At 43.4% G+C, this 24,066-nt stretch overlaps 1 protein-coding gene across 2 annotated transcripts in view; it reads right to left on the bottom strand.

Moving 5' to 3' along the window:
* Nucleotides 1–24,066, bottom strand: part of sdccag8 (SHH signaling and ciliogenesis regulator sdccag8) — a 46,615-nt gene that overhangs the window by 8,856 nt on the left and 13,693 nt on the right. The window contains exons 14-16 of one of the 2 annotated variants that reach the window (XM_069692946.1): nt 15,114–15,241; nt 10,883–10,991; nt 9,247–9,378 (exon numbers count right to left, since the gene is read on the bottom strand). In XM_069692946.1, the coding sequence (XP_069549047.1) occupies nt 9,247–9,378; nt 10,883–10,991; nt 15,114–15,241 (369 nt within the window). Of the gene's footprint in view, nt 1–9,246; nt 9,379–10,882; nt 10,992–15,113; nt 15,242–24,066 lie in introns of those variants that run through there. The other variant, XM_069692947.1, reaches the window with a different exon arrangement.

Consider the following 24,066-nt stretch of genomic DNA (forward strand, 5'->3'; position numbering starts at 1 on the left):
CGAAGTTACTTTACCTTTCCAGAGATATGACATGTATATTAAATATCGTGCTGGCATTCATCATGTTTAATTTCCAATGTGCAGATAAAATCCCTTTTATGAGATCACTGAAACAATCCTCCTCAAGATTCTGCTGAAAGATAGTACAACTTTAATATGCAGTATTTAGCTGGCAGTCATTCTCATCTAACAGAGGATGAAATTTATGATGAAAAAAAAAGAAGAAATATGTACGTGGGCTGAAACAATCGTAGGGTGAAGTGGCCTCTGATCATCCTGCTGATAAATCCTTTTTTTTTTTTTTTTTTTAAATCATCTGTGCAGCCGTGTTGGTTAGAAGTGAGAACAACGGCTCTTTCCTTTAGTCTACAGCTCACAGCTGTTTTCCAGCGGCGCTGAACGCCGTTTTTATTTGTTACTCGTGTGCCAGATGTTAAGTCGCACGAACACTGCAACTCATCCGCAACGGACGTTTAGCTTTTCTTTAAAAAAAAAATACCTGCGTCAGAGCATTTACTTTAACATGGAGGTGAATCCGGCAGTCTTATAGCAATAATATTTATTTCACTTCCCTATTTGGCCCCACACACTGAAGACATTTCTGAATTATCGTGTCTATATAATAAGTTCAATTCTCTCAGGTCGACTCGTCTGTTTGTTCTCATTGATTGGCTTGAAATAAAAGGTGCTTCTCAATGTGTCAGATCAACCAAATCAACATAATTATATCATTAAAAAAAAAGCTCAATTTCTTTCTCTTGCTGTGGATTTTATCTTTTTTTTTTTTTTTATCTGTTTGTTTCCATTGAGCCTGTTTGAAATTTTACGCTAAATGAAATAAATCAGAGTTGAAACTGAATCATTTTAAATGACAATTTTGTTTTGTATTAAATAATTAGTGGATTAAATCCTTTTACGACTATAAATCTTTCAAAAGACAGTGTTGCTTAATGTTTTCACCTATTAAGAAAAATTATTTGCTAAACTTTATAGATCTAATGACGGGAATTGTTTGGTTACATTTACTTGTCATTACAGCTGGGGTTTTTTTTTTACCGTTGCGCTTTTAACGTTTTTATTTTAAAATTCAAATTCAATTGAAAATAGAGTTAAAACACTCTTCACTTAAGAAAATATATAAAATAGATAATAAAAGTCACGTCCGCTGTTACCGCCGTGAGAGAAACATTTCCACTTTGTGACTGAAACAGCAGAAATGAGATCAGACATGAAACCAGCTGATTAACACACAAAACATGAGCAAATCTAAAGCACCATGGTTTCAAATAATACAGGATTAATTATAAATATGTATTGAAACACTTTGATCAGTTTACTATCATCACAATTCAAAAATGTGTGAAATTCTTAAGTGCAAATGATAAAACATGTGAAACCTGTTGTGTTGACCTGTGAGGCTGTATTTTACCACAGCTGTAACACACAGGCTGATGTGCATGTGTTGACAAACAGACCTCACAAATCATCCTGTTTGAAAACCTGTTTAAAACTGACATCTCCAATTTCTCTATATTCATTTAACTTCATTTCTTTTTTTCTGATATCTGTTCACAGTGAAAACATCCAGAAGTCAAGAGGCTGAATTTGTCCTCTCAAACTGCCCGTACATCTGGTGGTTATGATATGATAATATATAAATACATAAGAGGCAATAAATTGAAAAATCAATTCATCTTTTCCACATAAACGCCTGGTCTTTGGTCTGACAAAAACCTCTTGCGCCCAGATTTCAGAGGTTAAGAGTCGGTTAATATTTCAGACTCTTTTTCTCTGTTTTCGGTCCCAGACAGCAGTTCAACATCAACTCACACAAGATCAAACAGCGTAAAATAAAACGCTCTTGGCGAGTAGTTATGATAAAACAGATTTGTAAAGTGTTTAGGAAGGGATGTCAGAAATATATTCATGATGTGACGAAGCTGTAAACAGCCCTGGACGGGCGCACGAGTCGTCTCTGCTTTCATTTCCTCAACCGTACTAACAGAGGTGTCGGTGCCGCTGCAGGCGGATATATCATCTATTCAATATAAAAGCGTTTGCTGCCGTGAGGCCCGCTGATTCTTTTTAAGTCTTGCGTGTTTGAGTGTTTGCTTTCGTGGCTTTAAAGCATTTCTGCTGATGTTACATTTGACATTTTTCTAAAGAAGGGGCAGGTGTTTCTGCTCGACTTCTCTACTTGTAGTTTTATGAAGTAGTGTTAGTGTCACTGACTCGGGCTTGAGATATGACGCTTTGCACAGTTAACGCTCCAGCTTGCGAGCCTCTGGCTACAGCCCGACATCTGAGCTGCAAATCTGTGCGACTGTGTGTGTGTCTGTGTCTGTGTGTGTGTGTGTGTGTGTGTGTGTGTGTGTGTGTGTGTGTGTGTGTGTGTGTGTGTGTGCGCGTGACAGAGCTGTAAAGCCACCGTTTGACAATGCTCTTTCAGCAGGCCGCCCTGCGGTCGCTCCCGGCTACAGAAGCCAGCTGGGCAATGCAGAGATAGAAACGATGGGAAAAGCGGCAGAGGACCATGAAGGAGGAGGGAGGACGACTGATCAGCGCCATCCTGAGGTCAGAACACGAGCGTGACAGAGAAATGGAAAAAAAAAAAAAAAAAAAAAGAGAGATTAAGTACGAACAGTGAAATAAACTGTTAGTCTTAAAACGATTACGATGTCCTCACATTTGGTTTTGTTCAGTATTTCACATCTGCAATATCAAGTCAGTTTTATAAAAACATTTTTTTTTTTTTTTTTTAAATACATCAAATATATTTCAACTTTACATCTTCATTGAACAAGTTTAACAATATTTTTCTTTGGACAGAAAGCTCAGGAAATGTATGCAGCAATGCAGCTGAAACACCCGACAGCTCAGACCACCGCAACGGGAAAAAAAACACTGTATATGTGATCAGTAAAAAAAAAAAAGTATTTGTCAAACATACTAACACGAGGTGACAGCGGCGATGTTAATATTAGATATCGGAGGAACATGAAGCGTAACGATGAGCGTGTGAACGCTGCGGCTCGCACGAGGACTTCTTCTTTCCCTTTCTCCACATCTCGCTCTTTTATCGTCCCTCTGTTTCTCTGTACCTCTCAGATCACACACACACAGTTGCCACCCATCACACACAGATGCACACACAACATGGTCGTGTATGTGCGCGCACACACACGCACAGATGAGACAAATGAAAGCTGTCCTGTGTTCTTCTGCCCAGCCTCTGCCAACTTCATTTGCAAATGAAAAGTTTTGCGAGGAGCGTCCTTTTGCTTCTGGGGCATGGCAGCACACTGTGTGTTTGGGAGAGGGGGGGGGGGGGTGGGGGAGAAGGGGGTGAAGAGAAGAAGGTTTTGACAGAGGGTGGGTGTGCGAGTGTGTGTGTGTGTGTGTGTGTGTGTGTGTGTGTGTGTGTGTGTGTGTGTGTGTGTGTGTGTGTGTGTGTGTGTGTGTGTGTGTGTGTGTGTGTGTGTGGCAGGAGCCCAGATGAAGCAGCCCTCGCCCGAGGCTCGCTGTCCGCCCGCGGTAGCAGCAAGCCTGTTCCTTCTTCCCCGGCCCGCCGCGACCATTTGTTCCATTAACCAATCTCCTGGAGCCTCTGGTGCAAACACACACACACACACACACACACACACACACACACACACACACACACACACACACACACACACACACACACACACACACACACTTCCACAGGCATACATACTTCAACAACTGCTTGCACAGCTCATGCCACACATGGCCCTCCATCTCTCCTCCATCCTTCGCTCCATCCCTCCCTCCTCTGCATCCTCCAGACGCACGCACCATCTTTCTTCGCGGAGGCCATATGGCCCAGAGAAGCCTGTGGATCTACAGACACATCTGCGTATATGTTGCTACTCCCCTTAAAGGGCTGCACGGTGAGCCGCGCGCTCACTCAAACGCTCACACACCTATAAAGTACGTGCGCACGCACGCACGCACACACACACACACACACACACACACACACACACACACACACAAGTGTTGGTGTTATGTTGGTCTGTGTGTGTGTGTGTGTGTGTGTGTGTGTGTGTGTGTGTGTGCGTGCGTGCGTGCGTGTGTGAGAGAGATGTCTGTGTATGTGACCTAAGTGTGTACATGCGTAGTGATAATTGGTGAAACAGCCTGCGAACAGCTGTGGGGTGAGAAAAGGTTGCGTGGTGTTTAGTAGAGAAAGCAGAGGGGAGGAGGAGAAAAGAGGAGAGGAGTAAAGTTGGAGCATGGAGAAGAGCAGAAAGGAGAGGAAGCAGGCGGGCGGAGGGCAGAGGGGAGGACGGTGGATGCAAATCTTAAACAGAAGAGAGGAAGAGAAAAACAGCAGGAGTCAGAGAACTTTTCTCTTTCTGTACTTTTCATATTTCTCACCAGCATCAATCTGCCCGAAAAGATCCTTCATATAAATCCCTATTTTTTTATAGACATAAATTAGTTTCATTACACACAAAAAAAGGAGAAATATATATATATATATATATTTTTTTTAAGATACATCCTCGAAAAAAAGTTATGATTTCCAGACACAAAATGCAAGTAAGTGTACAACTTAGTCAGAAAGACATTTATTTACATATTACTATATATTTCTCATCTTTTCTTATTGCAAAAACTGTTGTAATGTTTTAATAATCATCTTTTAACTCAACTAAAACGTGTACATGGGAGGGAAATATGTTCAGAGCGGAGGTGTTCGCACTAACATCTCGCATGTTTCCCTCTAAATGAACTGGAACTAAGATTTTTGCTTTTGTCAGAATTTTATATATATGTTACTTAAACAAATAATATTTATCTGAAAATACCAAAACAGATTGTAAGTTTAACAATCTCTTTAAAAAAAAAAAAAAAAAGTTAATAACCCATCTTTCCATTTTTTTTTGCATTTATCATTTGATTGCTTGTAAATGTGAATATAATCTGAGTTTTCTCCAAAAACATGCGCTGCTCGCAGTGAGGAGCAATTCATCATCACTTTTCATTTCTAATCTTGTTTGCATTTCCTTGAATAAAAAAAAACCTTTGAAAATTACATAATAACTTAATAAAATGCAACCAAACTAATAAAGATTCTGGTGAAAGTTGCAGATAAAAAAAAAGCTCAACGCTACAAACCTTCCCATTTGTGCTCACTTATAGAAAAGACACATTTAACCTAACAAATCCAAAATGTTAAGCATTATTTCTTGAACCAAAACGCTCATAAAAAAATTAAACTCGTAGCCTTTAAATCGATGATTTACTGTAACTGTCTCTGCATCTTCTCTAACTCTCTGCTGCTCTGCTCCTTCCCTCCACCCTCCGTTCCATCCCTTCATTTCCAGGCAAAAAAAAAAAGCAACAACACAGAAATAGTGAAATAAATAATGAAATGGTGCAGCAAAACATTGTGTGCTGAAACCCCTGTGTAGTTTGGCAATCAGCTTGCCCATGTAAAAATAAATCAAGCTGATTTTCCAAATGTTTTGTGCGTGGTGCGCTGTTGCCTCTCTTCGCAGCACAGATTGCAGGCCGATGGAGAGGCTGTGGGGAGGGGCGGGGCGCTGGATATTGAACCCACTTGCACCAGCTTGTTAACACGTACACCTTAACCCCCGAGCAGCACGGCAGGGCGCCCACCAAGTGCTCAAGGCCCTGCAGGGACCAACTAACATATACCCAATGTATGGACGCGCGCGCACACACACACACACACACACACACACAACAAGGACCACGGGAACATGCGTGGTAGTCGGTGCAAGAAAAAGTACCATATGATGTTCCGGCTTATAGACGAATATGCACACAAACAGAACTGCCTGCACACTCTAATTGGAGATTTCAAAGTTCAGGGCTGCCTGTGCATCACAAACAACAACACATGACTTCAGTAAAGACCCGATGAACACTGTGAATCTCTGTATTTTACTCCTGTATGAATATATTTGTGGCAGGTTTTCAAGTTTGTTTTTGTTTTGCCCTCAGAGTACTATCAGTACCTGAAACCCAATTGCACACAAGGAAAGCATGCGCTGCGATGTGCATCATGAATGCGAGCCATACTTCTCTCCCTCGTCTCTGTATTGTACCTCCTTGCAACGAATCACCTCAAAAATAATGCGTAAATACCTCAACGACATGTATTCACCGCTCAAACCGAACAAATGCCTCCTCAAGCAAGCAAACACACACACACACACACACACACACACACACACACACACACACACACACACACACACACACACACACACACACACCTTCTTCTACCGAAAGCAAAACGAATTACTAAAATGTGGTCAAGCAGCTGAACAGTCCCTCCTAAAGTGACCTCTTGTAGAACCGAACTCGAGAGATTTTTAAATATCAGGAGGATTCATCGACAAAACTAAGTGTCAAAGCAGAAAATAAAACTCGGCAAATGCCAAGAGTGATTATCGTGGTTCAGTTGGGAGAAGGGAGAAGTTAGGTGCCAACTTCCCAGCCAATCCACTTTTGGCAGCCAGATTCCTACTCTGCTAAACCTCCTGAGAACATGCAATAGCAACCCATACACGCGTGCACACACACACACACACACACACACACACACACACACACACACACACACACACACACACACACACAAAATACCACCATAACATATGCGCGGAAACATACAGAATATTCATACTTCGCACTCCTTGACAACTTTAGACTGTTTTTCTGTCTATGAAACGCAGAAAAAGAGTCACACGGCAAGCAGGAGACAGCTGTGACTCGGTAAACTTTGGTTTTTTTGGCAGCGTCTGAGTGTCGGCAGGTTAACACCGGTGGGTGGCAGACAATATGTAGTGTCATCGATGGAGCAGGAGAAAAAAGGGTGAGCGAGTGTGTGTAAGGTTGTGTGCAAGAGGAAAGTGGAGTTGTGGGGTGGGGGTGGGTGGGGAGGGTCACTGGGGTAGAGATCCTGCAGAGTGGGGCAACAACACCCACACACCCTCGCCCACATTGGCGGAGCCAGGCTGCCTGCCAGGCACCCCGTGGAGACGCACACCAACTGGGCTCCCCACTCAAGAGGAAGAGACCCCCACATCCTGGACACACACACACACACACACACACACACACACACACACACACACACACACACACACACACACACACACACACACACACACACAGATACTGTAGCATAAGCCAAAGATGAAAGCACTTTGAGCTGGAGCTTTTAAAAATAGGAAAACCAACAAATGTTCATATTTAAGAAGCTGCAACCAGCGACTTATTCATGAATAATTCAACTATCAAAATGGCCGCATTCTTTGTCTCTTAATAAATCAACTGACGTTGTTCAGCACTGCTCTTCTAACAATGCTTCATGCTTTTGGTTTGAAATGACTTGTGGATGATTTGTTAAAACGAGGAGCAATAAAAAGGTCCAGAGAACTGCTCCTGTTGTGCAGGAACGAAGCGCAGCACCGTGATGTTGCAGGGGGTTACACATGCAGGGGGTTACACATGTTTTGTTACACATGTTTCACCGTGGACCTGAAACTTGAGCAAAGAAGCACACATAAGAGTTTGTGAAAGTCACAAGGAGCCAAATCTGGTGAGTTGGTGTTGAGTGACGTGGGTGTTGAGGGCGAGAAACTTGCCCATTTTCAACGCACGGCGCGAACATATTGCCATAGAGCCTAAGTAGCAGCACACCAGAGTTCAGATCATTTGCAGCGGGTGTTTTCCCTCAGAAAGTCACGGTAGAACTCGGTGTTGACAGTCTGACGCTGGGAGACGAAGTCATGGCGCACAACACCACAAATGCCCAAAAAAAGCCAACGGTTGAGCTCCTGACCTGACACACCTACTTCGGTCTTGGACAGTGACCTTCTGCCCCTCAAAACACCTCGCCCGGCTCATTACATCATGACTGCGGGCTTCCATGTGCATTTTAAGTGTCTGTGTTGCCAATTTCCAGAGTTTGAGACAAAATTGTACACAAGTCAATGATAAAATTGCCAATGCGCCAAACCAGTTTTTACAAAAACACGTAACTCTGGTGCTGATGTTGATCAAGCGACAAAACTTGGAATACTCCCTCATGAAGGTTATGGCGTCCACCTGCTCCGTGCACGTTACAGTGTTACTTACCGCCTGCAAACAACAGGAGCGGTTTCACAACTCTTTTTTTTTTGAATACCTCTTGTATCTACTATCTCATTGTGCTGCTCATTAGAGAGTAGACTGCTCAGTGTGTGTTAAGCAGTTAAAGGTAACGGCGTGAATGAGGGCGTGTTGTCAGACAGCTAATTTATCTAGTTTGTTAAGAAAAAGGAGAAGATCAACTTAGCTGTGCGTAGTTCGCAGCATGCTTCCCCACCAGACAGTACTTTGTGTTGCGAGTCACCAGTGAATCAGACGTCGTCACATGAAGCATCTACCTGTTAATGTTGTAACTGCGTTGAACCACAGAGGTGTGAATCAACACAGCTTTGAATATTTGAGCACTACCGATCCTCATTTTAAGACTTTTTTTTAACACATTTTACTGAGTGCACGCTGCACGTGAAGCTGTTAAATATTTCCCATGAATGCAGTGAGCCGTCGTGAGCGATTCACGGAAGTTATAACTACTTCATTTTCTCCAGCACATTATGTAAAAAAAAAAAAAAAAAAAGAAGAGGAGTTTTTGACGAGAGAACACTTTGTGTGTGCAGCCTGAAGAATTAGAAAATGTTGCCTCTATACAGCCAGCAGGAGAACAAACTGCTGACACAAAAACCACTGTCAACAAAAATTAAAACAATTCTTATATAAAATAAACATCAGATGTGCAGAAGATTGCCTGGTTGGGGACAGACTGTGAAGAAAACTAGTTTTTTGGTTGTTTTTTTTAGAAAGCTCGCTGCCACCTTCCACAAATGAAAAGAAACTAACACCAGAAAACCCTTTGAGAGTGCCAACTGCACCGAGACTGCAGTTACTTTTATGATGAAACTGTTTTTTAATTTTTTTTTAATAATAGATATGAAAATACACACGGTCATAGAAAATCACAGCATACCGTACGACTGGTAGTTTTTCAATCAAATACAAAAATATATATATATTCCTCAACTTTTTGATCGAGGAATCAACAGATCATACTTGTAGAAATCAGGTTTTATTAGCAAACAAATGGAGATGAGGATATCAGAAAATATCTTGTCCTCCGGTGTGCGTACAGAATGTGTAGCTGTGCGTGTTGCGTACCTGTCCTTCATGCGCTGGTGCATGCGGCCGTGCTGGACGCACTGTTCCTCCATGTTGGAGCAGCGAGCTCTCAGACTCTTCACTGTCTCCTCCAGGTGTTGCTTCTCCAGTGCCAGCTGTTCCACTTCACGTCTGCACAAACAAACACACGCACAGATGCTCTAAAGTTATATATTAACGCGTATATTACGATATAATTATATAATTCACCTTATCAATGTACGGCGCATCATAAAACTTTCAGACGGAACAAATACTGCACAGAAAAGTACAAGTTGACGTGTCAGCTGTGTAGACGGACTTCACAATGAAAGGTAAAACAGACGCAGCATTTAAAGTTGACGTTTTTAACAGTTTAAAGTCTCTAAAGATCTCAGGAGTTCAGATAACTTGTTAACTTATAATGTTTGTTTAGGCTTTTTTCAAAATATGTAATCGATTAAGAAAAAGTATTTGCACAGAGTCAAAAGGTTAAATTGTGTCTTCGAATCGACAAGTAAGATCAAAAAGCGACACCACTCACCCTGCAGTCAAAGGATGATGAGGTTGCTCGAAATACACCAAAAGGCAAACCTCTTTTTTTAAGATTATTATATTGGTATTTTGCCGTTATTTGACAGCAACAGCAGAGATGCAGACAGGAGATGCAGTGAAAGGAAGAGACGTGACATGAAACAAAGCTCTCTGTCTGGACGTTGTAGTTCTGCATTCCTGTTTCACAGCAGCAATCGGCATCGGTCCGCCCCATACGACGCGCCGTGTCAGCACCACTAACCACTGAAAACAGTTTTCTTATTCATCCTCCTACAACTGTCTCAGCGTAACCTCACTTAGCCCGACTGAGGCCGTCCAGCAGGACTTTAGCCGCTACACTGGGCTGGGACTCCAGGAGCCCGACCAGCCCGAGGCGCAAAACACACCAACGCCACACTGCTGCTAAACTACGTAACGCACAGATACAGCAGATGTAGTTTGCGAGCCTTCCGGCCGGTGTTGTCCGCATGCGTGTGCGAACTCCTACCTGTAAAAAAAAAACAAAAAGAACACATTAATACTCGATATGTGTGTTTAGTATTTGCGCTCTTACGTTAGAAAATACACCTGGCACTTTGGAGTGTGTGTTGTGTGCACGTGTCCTGTGGCTGGTGAGGCCAGTGCGGTCTGGCAGGGCCAGATTGAGGGCTGTCATGTGACTAATGTGCAGCACAGCTCCAACAGCTGACAGGACACTGGGCCCAGGGTCACTGTCATATATAGACACACGTGCACACACACACACACACACACACACACACACACACACACACACACACACAGGCAGCCCAGATGGAGAGCTGGGCGGGCCTGCTGTGATTACTGTAGCATCAGGTTAACAAGAAAACAGGTCAGACTGGAAAGCAGTATGTAGTATGTTGACATGCTCCGTCCGAACAGCCGGGATAGATGATGCTTCGTGTCCAACAGATAGAGGGAATAAACAACAGAGCGAGAGAACAAACAACTGTTTTCATGAACAAACAAATCAATAGATAAGTAAGCCACGGCGTCATGGAGCAAACAATGAGTGGGGGAAAGCATGATTGAGGGACTTTGTCCAAACGAACAGAAAATAAAGAGTGAAAGAGGAAACACTGACCTGCTGTTTTCTGTCAGCTCCTCCAGTTTGGCTCCCAGGTTGCAGCACTCCTCCTTCAGCTTCCTGATCAGGGAATTCTGGGAACTCAGGAGACCGTCCAACTCTCCGACTGCAAAGAGTCGTGGGAGAGCTGACCGTGAGTCTCGGGTGAACCACAACAGGTGATTTCATGCACTTCCAATAGCTGCACAGATGCTGACGGCAGGTTAAAGCAAGATCTCACACTTTTACTTTTCAGCCCACAGACGTCATAAAACTGTAAAAGCTGCCAGGGGGATCCGTTGTCTCCGGATCACCTGTTGGACCTTGTTTAGTGTAAATGATTCTCTTTGAACATGATTTAATAGCAAGTACAAGTTAACAAAGACAATCTCAAAGTGTCAGTAAAACTACACCGTAAAGTAAAATAGATTTAAAAAGAAACAAAGAACAAGAAAGCAAAGTCATTTCATCTGTACAGTATTGGGAAGGAAATTGTTGATGGCTGACTGGGAAATAATGCGTACAATCAGTTACAATATACTGCAGGACTGTAATGAAGCGCCAGCAGATATTTTTTGTCACCGTGTTGCTTGCTAAGGTCACTGGACAACTTTTAGTTGTTTCTAAATCCAGACTGACTCTTTGTGGCGAACAGACTTTCTCAAAACTTCGGAACAACCTCCTCCTTCAGATCAGGTCAACTTTTCCATCAGTCTTCAAATTCTTTGAAAAAAAATATTTATTTTCAATGGCTTTTCCAGATTAGGCCCAGTTTAAGTTTTATTATAATAATTTTTGTATAATTATTTACTGCTTTCTTTGTGTGTCTGCTTTTTATTGTATTTCTCATTTCTTTGGGGTAGTTTTTATCACTTATTTTGTCTTTAATGGCTTAAAATGTTCCGGTCTGATTGGATTTAATTCAGTGTGATGTCGTGCAGCACTTTGTTCAACTGTTGTTGTATTTAAATGTGCCATATAAATAAATCTGACTGAACATGACAATGTGATTTCTAAAGTTGTAACTGGAACTGAAGTGATTACAATTTTATAGCGAAAGGTTCAGTTGGCTTTTTCTTTTTTCTTTTTTTTTAATTCACAGACCTGAGCAGGTTTCTGTGATTCTACGTAATACAAATTTAACATAAAATTAATATCACCAAATAAGATGCAAAACTCTAGGTTACGTCATTGACTGAGGATTGAATTTTTTTCATGCTTCCAATTAATTCAAGTTTAGCAGTAAAAAAAAAAAAAAAAAAAACAACAACCATGTTTTCAGTTTCAAGCTACTGTGGCTCAACAGACTGCCTGATGTCCTGCATTAGTGAGAGGAAATAAAAGTCAAGAAAGGACCGTTAATAGAGCAGCCATGGCTTCTTCTGTTAACACGTCCGAAACCAAATGGCTTCACGAATCAGAGGGCAACATTGACTTCGCCGAACAATGACACCTACTGCAAGAAATACTGCGGCAAAAGAAAGATGCATATGTCTCTTTGAACGTGGGCCCAAAAAAATGCTTTCGTCAACATTCACATACAAATCAAAACTGTTCAAACGACAGGAGATGTACAGAGAGAAGCAGCCACACGGAGAAGAGACAAGGGAAACATGAAGTGTGCGAGAGGAGGGTAAAACGAGGTGGAGAAAGAGAGCGGATTGTTGTTTGAAACAGCTTTCTTTCTCCTTTCCACCCTTCCTGCCACGTTCTCATCCGCTCATGGGGGCCTCTTTCTGAACAATCCAACACTGGGCTTTCATCGTTCCTTTGAAATGGTCCACGTTCCCCTCTCCAACATATGTCTGCTCTTTTAAAATAACAATGGCTGCCGTTTGGATTGAGGGAATGATCCACCTGCTCCGGCATTCTGTTACAGTCAACCAAAACCAAAAAAAACACCAAGGACTCGCAGTCTTTGAAAAGTGGCTCAGAGTTTTTATTGCATACAGTAGATATTGTGTGGGGACAGAGAGAGATAGTTTAAAAGGACAGAGGGAGAGCCGTGACGACAGATCTCCGCACTGATATCGTTTACACTTTAGACATCTCTGTCTTCTCTCTGTGTGCTATAGATTTGCTATGAAAACATGAAGGAGGACGTATTCACCAGCTTTATGTATTCCACTGTATACAGTCTCCGTCTTCACATCACCGCCACAGACAATGCACAGAGAGCAGAAATTGGATGCTGCGGCGCCTTAAACTATTACACTTAACTACACAAACTCGCAGCCGTGCACACACACGTACACTCAACAAAGTTTGGTCAGTCCTGGAAAAGTTGTATGAAGAATGCTAATTAGCCGAACAGGCTTTGAATGCGTCTGGCCGTGCGTAGGCCAAAAAGAACCCTGGGACACAGAAACACAGCAGAACTGGCACTGGAAACAAACAGAGGAAAAATGAGGGAGGGAGGGATGGAGGGAAGAAGCGTGGCAGGGAGGGACGGAGGGAAACAAATATCTGATATCATCTAGAGGCTGCTCTGTACACATTTACTCAAAAAAGAAACATGAAAAAAAGAAATTCAAAAAAAAAAAAAAAAAAAAAGGTGGGAGGGAGTGGAGAAGAAGAGAGAGGGGGACGGATGGATGGAAGGACAAACGGATGGACAGAGAGGCGGGATTTGGAGAGCAAGAAAGCTAATTATCCAGCTCGTCTGTTGGGTTGCACGGGGAGAGGAAGTGATGCGAGTTACTAAAGGACGTCCACCCCTCTATCCCCTCCCCATCCACAGTTTCCTGCTGTGCTCTGATGTCAGCTCTCTTTAGACAACATGTGTGCTGCCGACACGCGCCAGAAAGAAACCCTTTGTTTACCCCCCCCCCCCCTCCCCTTCCCTCCCCTCCCTCAAACCATTCCTCCCTCAATACCCTCCATCTTTGTTCTGCGTACCAGCAGGCTCCCTGGTTGTTGAAGGGAACCACAGGTAAATATAAAGATGGAGGAGAAGGGAGGGAGGGCGAGTGGCTGAGGGTGGGTGGTGGTTATGAGGAGGGGGGGGGGGATCCAGATGGTGCAACAGATGTGCTAGCAGCAGCAGCTCTGCTGTGCAGACAGACAGGGAGCTCTGAGCTGGGTCTCCCCGCTCTGCTTCCATCACCTTCCCTCTGCTCTGCCCGGCGAGTCTCTATTCTCCTCTTAAAGCTTCTCTTTTGCTATTTTTTTTTTACTCTGTTCTGCTCTTTTGAGGTCACTTCAGCTCAGCGTTGTTCGGCTCATTGGAGAAGTTGTCTTCCCGTCCCCATAGTGTGATGGTGGGTGTGAGGGGGCACATTAAGAACAAAATACATCATTCAACTGGAGGATGCAGGTTCAAGACCCGCATTTAGCAAAGATCCACCGTGCTGCATTATCCTTGAGGAAGAGATGAAAAGCCTCCCAGCTCCATGTCTGTGAATCCGACACTGACCCTGGTCAACTCTGCTGTTTCACTCCTTGCAATTTTCTAATTGCTCGGTCCAATTCAGTTCTGCTGTGTTTTTGTTCTGGTGCTTTGCTCACATCAACCTCTCTTCTGTGGAACAGATAATGTGGCTGTGTACTGCAGGGGCCTACAGTCAACCTAGTGGCACTGCAAATGTAAGAACATACTGATGGGTGGCCGTGTAGAGATGTTCTCAAATGCGTGTTTGGCTCTTCTATGAAAACCTTTAAATGTAACCGGACTCCAAGTGTTTACCTGCACCGCTGATACGTATATTTAGCTGATGTAAACACAGCATTTAATGATTTAATGATCTTGACAGCAGTTGACAGCAATAGAAATGTTACAATTCTACTTCTGCAGATGCAAAATATTTAGATAAAATGAAGTTAAAGTAGCATGCGTCATACAGTTTTTAAAATAATAAAGTACAGTCACAAACTAACATTTAACATTTTGATCATAAATAAGCTGCAAATGTGTAGTTAATACTTAAATCAACAAAACTGTGGGGAAAAAACCTGCATGATGCTTTGTCAACCACTTCCAGTGGACATCTGAACTGTGACAGAAAGCTGTAGTGTAACACTACTGCATCCAATGCCGATCAGTCAAAGTACACGTGACTGTAAATCAAAGGTGGATCTGTAGTGAGGACAGTACGAGCGAGCGAAGAGGAAACTCGTGTTTTTGAAGAACAGATATGGACCAGACATGTTTGATTGAGTCGGAGAGGTGGGAAGAAGACACAGTGAGCTGCGTCACAAGTCAACAGTACGTCTGAAACTCGTTCCAACTGCTGTGTATGGAAGCACTGACCTCTCTGCAGGTGTTGAGCCTCTGCTTGCTGCAGCGTCCCAGTCAGCTCTCGCTCCCGTTCCTGCGCTGAATGTGTTGCAGATGCCATTTGCTCTTCGTGAGCCCGTCCTGCGTTCTCTCTGTCCTGTCTGAGGAAAAGAACGGAGGCGTTACAGCAACATTAAAAGCTGTCTCCCAGTCAAACTAAACAAGCCGATAGCTATTTCATCATTCGATGAGATGATCATTTTGACCACATCTTCTATTCCTATTGTAAGAGTCCATGTAAGAGTGCACTGTGCAAAGAGACGCACAGTTCCACGACAAAACACTATTTTCCTTCCTTTACAACCCTGAAACAATAGAGGAGCAGTCAGATTACCGTCAGGCAGTTATTGCCACGTAACAGAGGCAAAACTGAGTAAAATTAACTTTATATTTGCAACTTTAGTATGGACACAAAACATTGAATAAATCTGAGGCGTAAAGCAAATGAAAGAGGGCAGTGGGGGAGCCAAATCTAAGACATTTTTAAATTAGCATCACAGCAACAGCCTGCCTCGCTCCCTCAAAGAAAAACTAACACTTGCCTGTTTTACCGATCCAAGTAAAACTCAAGAGAAGCAAAGACTACAATACTGTAGCTGCTGTATCAAATGTACAGGATTTACATGCACAGGATCATACATGTAAAAGAAAACAAATCTAAATACATGCCCAGTTCTTGAACCATTCATCACACTGTGTTAGTCTGTGCTTGATGGCCTCTTTCTCATCTTCTGTCTCGCGCATTAACTCCTGCACTATGATGTTTAAATTTACTTTCATGCTGTGCCATTAAAAGACATGTCAATCAGTCTCTTGGAGTCTCTGGAGGAAGTCAATTTAATAATCAGTCCCAAAATGAGTCATTCAAACTAAGAGATATGTGCAATGTCAGGTCATATTTATTATTGTTGATGTTTTAACAGGAGTATAAAAAATAAATGTGGTCTTGCATTGCGATCAGTTATCAGGCAAACACCGTCCGCCTGACTAGAACATATCATGTATCTGCGGCTGTGCGGTCGGACGGCATTCCAGCAGACTCTGCCGACGTTTCTAGGACAAGTTGGGGAAAAGGTTTTTTTTTTTATGTGTGTGAATGAGATCGGTGATGTGGAAAACAGAGACTGGTAGCTGAACACAGAGGTGAGAGAGGAAGCAGGAGGAGAGCACACGCTGTACAACAAGAGCGAATGAAGGAAAGGACGGGAAGGACAATGACAGGAAAGGCTCGGGGGGGGTCGGAGGGTAAACGTGTCAGGCCACTGTCAGCCTGAAGACCCCTGAGTGGTACAGCAGCTGTCCACAACACACATGTATACTACACACTCACTCACTCACTCACTCACTCACTCAAGCTGGTCCACTACATACAGAACAGGTCACGAGGAAAAGCCTCTTCCACTGATTGGCTAAAAGTTGAGGGTGAAGTTTTGACCAAGAATTACACTGCTGTAGCATTAAAGAATAAAAACAGATCTTGTTGTACAACTTGCACCAATATAAATGTTAACATGGCCGCAGTAATGCTGCAAACACACATGACACTACGGTGACATCCTATAATATCACTTCAACAGTCCTTCTTGCACTTACAGAGGGGCGACATATGAATATATATCACTATGTAGTGCAGAGATCTTGGCTCAACTGGAATGCTGACATATTTGGTGGCGATCAAATCGCTTTAATCTTTGCTTGAATTTGTGTCAATATCCGAACGGAGCAGGTAAGATGCAAACCGAGGTGACACTTTGAACAACGGTGCATTTTGTTCCCGTTTGAACCAAACTTTCCAACTCAACTAAGTCCAAACGTACTCGAACAACAGAGACACAGACAAAGAAGGAGAGAAAAGAAAAACTACAAAGAGAGGAAAAAAAACGAACAAACAAACAGAACTCTTCCTGAAGTCCAAAGGCGCTAATGAAGAGAGAATTCTCCAGTTTAAGTGAAAACTTTTCTCCCCTACAGCGCTTGGCCTGCATCTCTAAAGTGACCGCGTCTGTCTGTTCCTTCGTGTGTGTGTGTGTTCTCCTGCTGTCCTGCTGTCTGGGGTGTGAAAGCGGGTGGCGGGTGTGCAGGGGACACAAGGAGACTGTGTGTGTCTGTACGCGTATGAGTGTGTGCGCGAGTGAATGAACCCCCGCTGGGCTTGAACAGCAGCCTGAGCCACCAAAGCGCACACCAGGGCTCAGCGGGAGATGGCGGGCAGGCGTTGCCAGCCATTTGGTCCTGCAAGAGGTTCCAGGGGGCCGTGTGTATTTGTGTATGTCTATGTGTGTGCGTTTGTGTGCGATTGGGATGCGGGGGGGTGGAGGGGAGGGGGAGGCTCACACCAGACCTGTTTACCCACCAATTAGCATCAGACAGACCGCCAGAAAGTTCCAGCAGTCAGCAATAGAGTGGTGGTGAGGAAGAGGAGGGTGATAAAAGCCGAGGATAAAAAAAGCTAAAAAGACAGATACACATTTGGCATCTGTTTGCTTCTTGCTGATCAACTAAACCAACAATTTAGAAGTACAACCTAAGAAAGCGCACAGAGCAGAGCGAGCCGACTGAAGGCCTTCATTTGTGGAGAAATCCTGGAGGAGAGGTGTGCTGAGTTTAAGATTTTGTTCATTTCATTGGGTCTCAGTGTTTATATCCTTGTGACAAGAGCCTGAGAGCCTCACCGAAGATCAACCAGAAGCTGGAAAATCTAAGTTGTGCGCTTCTTTCCTCAACGCCATTTTGTATCCCCAATCAAATGCAACATGTTTGCTTGCAAAACGCTGTCACAAAATGGCTGCTGATGAGCACTATCAAATTAAAGCATTAAAAAAAAAAAAAAAAAAAAGAAAGCAAAGGAGAGATGTCAGCGGAGAGCCAAGCCCTGGAGCAAGCTTTAGGGGCGACGGGTAGAGCAGAGGCTGAATATGTGGAGCTGGAGCTGCATAATTCTCCTTGGGCAATAATCTGCCTTCCAGTTAATTGGTGAATGGGCTCTGGGACGCTGCCTGTGGCAGGAACTCTTGTTTGGGCCTAGGAGGCAATAGACTGAATGTTCAGTTAGCAGATAGCTGGGCCTGTTTGTATATGCCTGGCCTGCTGCACTGTAGGACAGCTTGATAAGTATGGCGAGAGCTGCATGGGCCAGGGGCCTAAGGTGGGCTGGAATGGCTCTGGGGCTGTGGCCAGGTACAGTGGCTGCTGGGTAAGTGGGAGGTGGCAGAGGCGGTGGCTGGCTGGCTAGCTGGCTGGAGTGGTGAGGAAGAAGAGGGAGCCCAGTCCACACTGCCTGCTTAAGTGGGCACTATTCAAGCTGTTGCCCATTAGATGTGGGGTGCCAGGGCCTGACCAAGCGCGGAGTTTGCAGCACCCTATGGTGCAGCCGGCATCCCACGCCAGAACCACCAAATGCCGCGGTTTATCAGAGAACGAGCACAAATTGGAGTCAGACGGTGGACTTGGAGGAATCGGAGACATTCACAACACCAGACACCACTGACCGCTGTTTAGACGGAAGTAAAAACAGACTCCACTCTCCAACAAACACAATATCACTGAGAAACATACACACCAACTTAAGTCATACATATATGAACACACACACACACACACACACACACACACACACACACACACACACACACACACACACACACACACACACACACACGGAAAGAATATTAGTGTACATGTAAAATACACTAAATCGACGCTTCTATTTTGATTTCATTTCAAATAACGTGTGACATGATGGTGCACCGAACATAAACTTGAGTTACTTTTTGAAAGCTTTGTCAGGCAGATAACGTGGTGAATATGAACATATATTGTATATTAATCGTCTCCAGAAAAAGAAATGGACTACTAAAGAGCGCAATTCGTCAAATCAATGCATATTCATATTTATGCTCCACGATGTTCCTGTGCTGCAAAATAACAGGTGTGAAATTAACATACAGGTGAACAGACTGTGAACTGAGCCTATAGCACAAACACACAGAAACACAGGCATTGTTCACACCAAAAAAAAAGACTGACTGTTGGAGGTACTGATGATCCCGGCGATGAGTTGTTGAGGAGGAGATGAAGAGTCAGGAGGAAGAGAAATAATGCTATTTCTATCGCAGAGGACCATCTGTACTGATAGCTACACGCTGTGCTGTGTTGCAGCTCATCCATCCAGAGTTTTACTCACTTTTTAAATAGTATCACAAAAGTGAAATGAGTGTTTTAAAAGGTGACCTTCAGTCGGTGAGATTTATGTATTACCTGTAATATCTTACACTGCTTGTAACTAAGATATTATAACAGAATTGACAATAAAAATAATTTATCTCTGAATTCTATTTTCTAAAATGCCTTTAAAATTGAATGCATTCATTTAACTATATACCCATACTTACATTTTTTTTTTTTTTAATGATACAGTGAACCCTCGTTTTTCGCGGGGGTTACGTTCCAAATAGAAACCGTGATAGGCGAAATCCGTGAAGTAGTAACCTTTATTTTACAATTGAAATAGATAGAACTGGACATTAAATATATCTACGTTACATATAGTCGTAATGTGATTTCAATGCACGATGCAAATCCGTGAAGCAGCGAGACCGTGAAAGGTGAACCGCGTTATAGCGAGGGTTCACTGTACTTCCATTCAGATCGGTTCTGTAGCCGAAGCTCTGACAGTTATCCGGTGAGACTTGATGTCAGTAAGATTTTACGGAAATGAACTGCTGGTGTGTGTTACTGTATATAAAATTACAACTGTTAACTATTTGCTCTTCAACCACTCAAATCGGTGACACTCACGATGATTCATTCTTGTGGAGGAATTCCAGTGCATCCGCCACTATTTATGATAGACTGCATCAATCAGACAACATTAATATTCAACAGTTTGATACGCGGGACCACAGAGATGATTTCTGCTTATGTGTGAGCGTGCGACTGAGAGACGGTGAGACGGCGGCCTTGTGTAGGCCCGTCTAACTGATACTGCCAACAATGGATGAGTGCACCGCGGAGAAAATAAAGTGACATATTGAACAGTTGCTGTGCTGCGTATCGGTGGTGCCGCGCACGATAAACATTTGAATTGTTTTCGTGTCGCGGAGCGCAAACGGTGTCACACGATTCTCTGTCACACGCACCTCAATGTGTTTTAGCACATTTTTATTAAACCTCGGGGTGATGTAAGTCAATCACCACCTTTTTTCCCCCCCTTCCCTTCATCACTCTGCTCCACTTTATGAAACAAACATATCGAGCACAGAGGCGGCCTGATGCAGCTTGTTTAACTGCGTGCCCAGCCCTTGTATCTATCTGTCCGTCCATCTATCTATCCGTCCAGAGCATCCTCGTCTCTGCTCCGATCCTATTTTCTGCTGTTTCCATCTCTCCCTCCTCCCTCCTGTTCTCCCTCCCACCCTTTTTTTCCTGTAACTAAACTGGCTGTGTCTCTCTCCATCTGCTGGTTCTTCCTTCAGCGGCCCTGCACCTGTTCACACCTCCTCTCCTGTTGGCCACCTCTTCTCCCCCCCCACCCCTCCCCCTAACCCCCCTACCACCACCCTCCTCTCTCTCTCTCTCTCTCTCTCTCTCTCTCTCTCTCTCTCTCTCTCCCTCTCTCTCTGCTCAGTGCGATGCTGCCAGGCCCGTTCCTGGCTCAGTTAGCCTCTCTGTCATTCAATCCATCTGTCGGCAAGTCAACTTTGTTTACAGCGGGCGGCCCAAGCCTCTTTTCTTCTTCAAGGAGCACTAAAGCCCCCCCGTCGCCACCAAGGTCAGTGGTAAGCCAATCGTGCCTGAAAAAACAGAAAACTGCAACTGTTAAAAGTAGCAAGAAAAATTAAATACAGTACCCTCCTGGACACACACACACACACACACACACACACACACACACGTGCCAAAGTATGGACAATAACTCTGCAGTTTTGTTCATCTGAAGTTCTCTTTGATCTCTCATCCATATGAATAACTGCATGCAAATACACACAGACAGCTACAAATAGACGTGACCCTCACTGAAAAAAGCATTTGCTGTTGCAGCGCACATTCCCTCAGAGAAAAACCCAGCTCGAGATTTAAGCAATTAGCGGTGACTGGCCTCTGTCATCATCTATCTGCTCACAAAACGGAGCGAGAGAAGTTTATAAATCTTAATTGGCAGAGATGACTGATGGTCTTAACACAAGAGGAGCGGAGTGGCAGCGCAGGCATCTGTGGTTTTTAAAAATAAACACACAGCATACGTACAATATGCTCTCGTTCTGACCCAATCCAGGAACCCAGGACTCGACGGCAGTGTCAAATCTGTGCCCTACAGAAATAGTTGTGGGAAACATATGTGGCAGTGCTGGAGGTCACAGCTATTTCAGATGAGAAGGTAAATGTTTGCCGAAAATGTATTATTTCAATCAAATTACTTCTTATTAGACGTTTTATAAATTGTAAGTATATTCCCAGTTATCTGAATGTTATTGTGGAAATATATCATTTATTATTAATATTATTAGTGATATAAAAGCAAGACTAGGAACAGAAAAAAATCCTCCCCACCCCCCTCAAAAAAACCCAAATATGAGTCTGATTATGGGTGCATATTGATTGATTTTAAGTGTTGAACTTAAATGCAATGTAGACCAAAAAAAAATGGCGGCGAAAGTTTCAGATGAACAGTGATGAAAAGATTGAACAGTGAGAGAAAAGAGTGTTTGTACTGAAAACTTGACCACGCGTGTTCTTTTCCGGTGTGAAAACAATCCACCTACACAGGAATTCACTTCACACTTGAGAATTACCTGAAGTCGTTTCAAACACCCCTCACCCCTCCCACCTGGTCATACGCTTTGGGGGGCAACTGGCAGGAAGCATCCCGGCACCATCTCACTCTCCGAACCAACCCAACATACTCTTCAGTGATCTATTATCTTCTTACTTCCACACCTCATTTCTCACACACGCACACACTCGGCACACTCCTCTCCTCTCCCCTGGGCCATTTACTTTTAATCAGCCGTGTATTTACCTACCTCCCTGCTAACAGACTCCACTGGTCAGGGTTCACTCAGCGCTTTGTTTGGAACCAGGAGCACATTAATATACACTCCCTTTTTATATATTTTGGCCATTTTTCAGGATGTGCATGACTATGAACAAAAGCTGTTAGCAGCAGCTGTGATGAAGAGAAATATCTTTTGAAGTATGTCCCTGTCTATAAAAGATAAAAGGTTGTTTTTTTATATTAAAAATAAACCACTATGGATGCAATTTATGAGTTCCTATGGTTATCATTACACATGTGGATTAAAAAAAAGAGCAGCTTTAACTATTCTTACTTTAATGCATTTTGCAAGGCTGCATGTATAAGACAGCCATACAAAAAGCCAATCATTACATTTAATTGGATTTCTTTTAGATGCCATACAACTTGTAAAAATGCAACTTGCAATGGAGAAATAAAGCAGATTTTAACTGATTTCAAATAAATAATTTTTCTAGTCAGTGTCTCACATATACTCTCCAGTATAAGTGAAGGAGCACCATCCTGTCTTCCCCCACCTTAAAATGTCATCTTTACCATTGCCTCTCTCTCTCTCTCTCTCTTCCCTGTCAGTATTCCTCCTTCTGCATCTTCCAGATTATCTCAACCAAGCCGCTACCTCGCTCCGGTCTTATCCTCCTCCCTTCTGTTTCCTGCTCCTCTTTGTGATCATCTCCCAGTACAATCTGCTGATGGGGGCACTGGCCTAGTACCTATGAGCCACTGCCTGGCAGTGCTGTGCCCACAAAGGGCAACAGAGAGAAACTGATGGATTGAAGGCAAAAGAAAAAAAAAATAACAGAACAGAACAAAGAGCAGCTATATGAAGGACAAAAATGAAGAGGATGAGAAGATGAAAGCGTGGATCAATCAGGTAAGAGAGTGACGGAGGTAAAAGAGAGAAACGAGGGCAAAGGAAGCGCAGAGAGAGGTTCTGTCATGTTGGATGAAAGCTGTGCCTACTGGGCAGTGTAGAGCCACTGATTCTGCCACCCTCACAGCAGGGGTGTGTGAAGGCACAAAGTTGACCAGATGACACAGAGACACACACACACACACACACACACACACACACACACACAAGTTCACATCTACACTATTTATTCTAAGATCCGTGCATACTGAATCCACAGCACGGTGGCACGTGGTGCAGTTCTCTAAAAATGAAGATAACTAAACTCGCCACATCCATTTACAAAATACCTCGTGATGTTTTAACATAGACAATTTGAGCATAGTTTGAAGGGTGGTTTTATGTACGTGCTATATAAGAGGAGGCAAGTAATGAGGATCGAATGAGGTGAAGAAGAGTGGATGGTGGATGGATAGAGTGGGCTGGTGCTCTCCCTTTCCCTCTCTGTCCTCCAGCAGTAGTGTGTGTATGTAGGCCAGTGTCCCAGGGCACACTTGGCTGGGGTGACAACAGTTGTAGCCGACAGATTTGCCTCCATCTTGCCTGAGGTCTTGCAGTCAGCGATCTGTCTATTCTATCCATTCCCAGCCCCGCAGGACCGATGGATTACAGCTCTGCTTAATAATCTTCGTGTTTACAGTAGAGTGTGTGATTTTCCTCTGCTGAATTTACAGCATCTAAAATGTAACTATTATGATGCAAATAAGTTCATGCTGTTCCTGAGTTCGAGTGAGAAAGACATGATTTCATCTATCCTCTGAAACAAAAGAGGAAGGACGAATGGATGCAAGAATCAGTGGAGAGACACGCACTTGTCTCATCGCAGCTATACCTATATTAATTGGCTTGAACAGTAGAGAACACGAGGGTGCGAGGAGGAAAGCCGTCTGTTGCATGTCTTTGTCATGCTTACACTGTGTTTCACAGATGATGCTGTTAGTCTTTAAACTAATCTGAAAATGGATTTAAACCTACGTCCA

Source organism: Brachyistius frenatus, unplaced genomic scaffold (genome assembly GCF_029030835.1).
Source record: "Brachyistius frenatus isolate BFR_SWC_R1_liver_20210118 unplaced genomic scaffold, ASM2903083v1 Contig_13, whole genome shotgun sequence".
Taxonomy (NCBI): domain Eukaryota; kingdom Metazoa; phylum Chordata; class Actinopteri; family Embiotocidae; genus Brachyistius; species Brachyistius frenatus.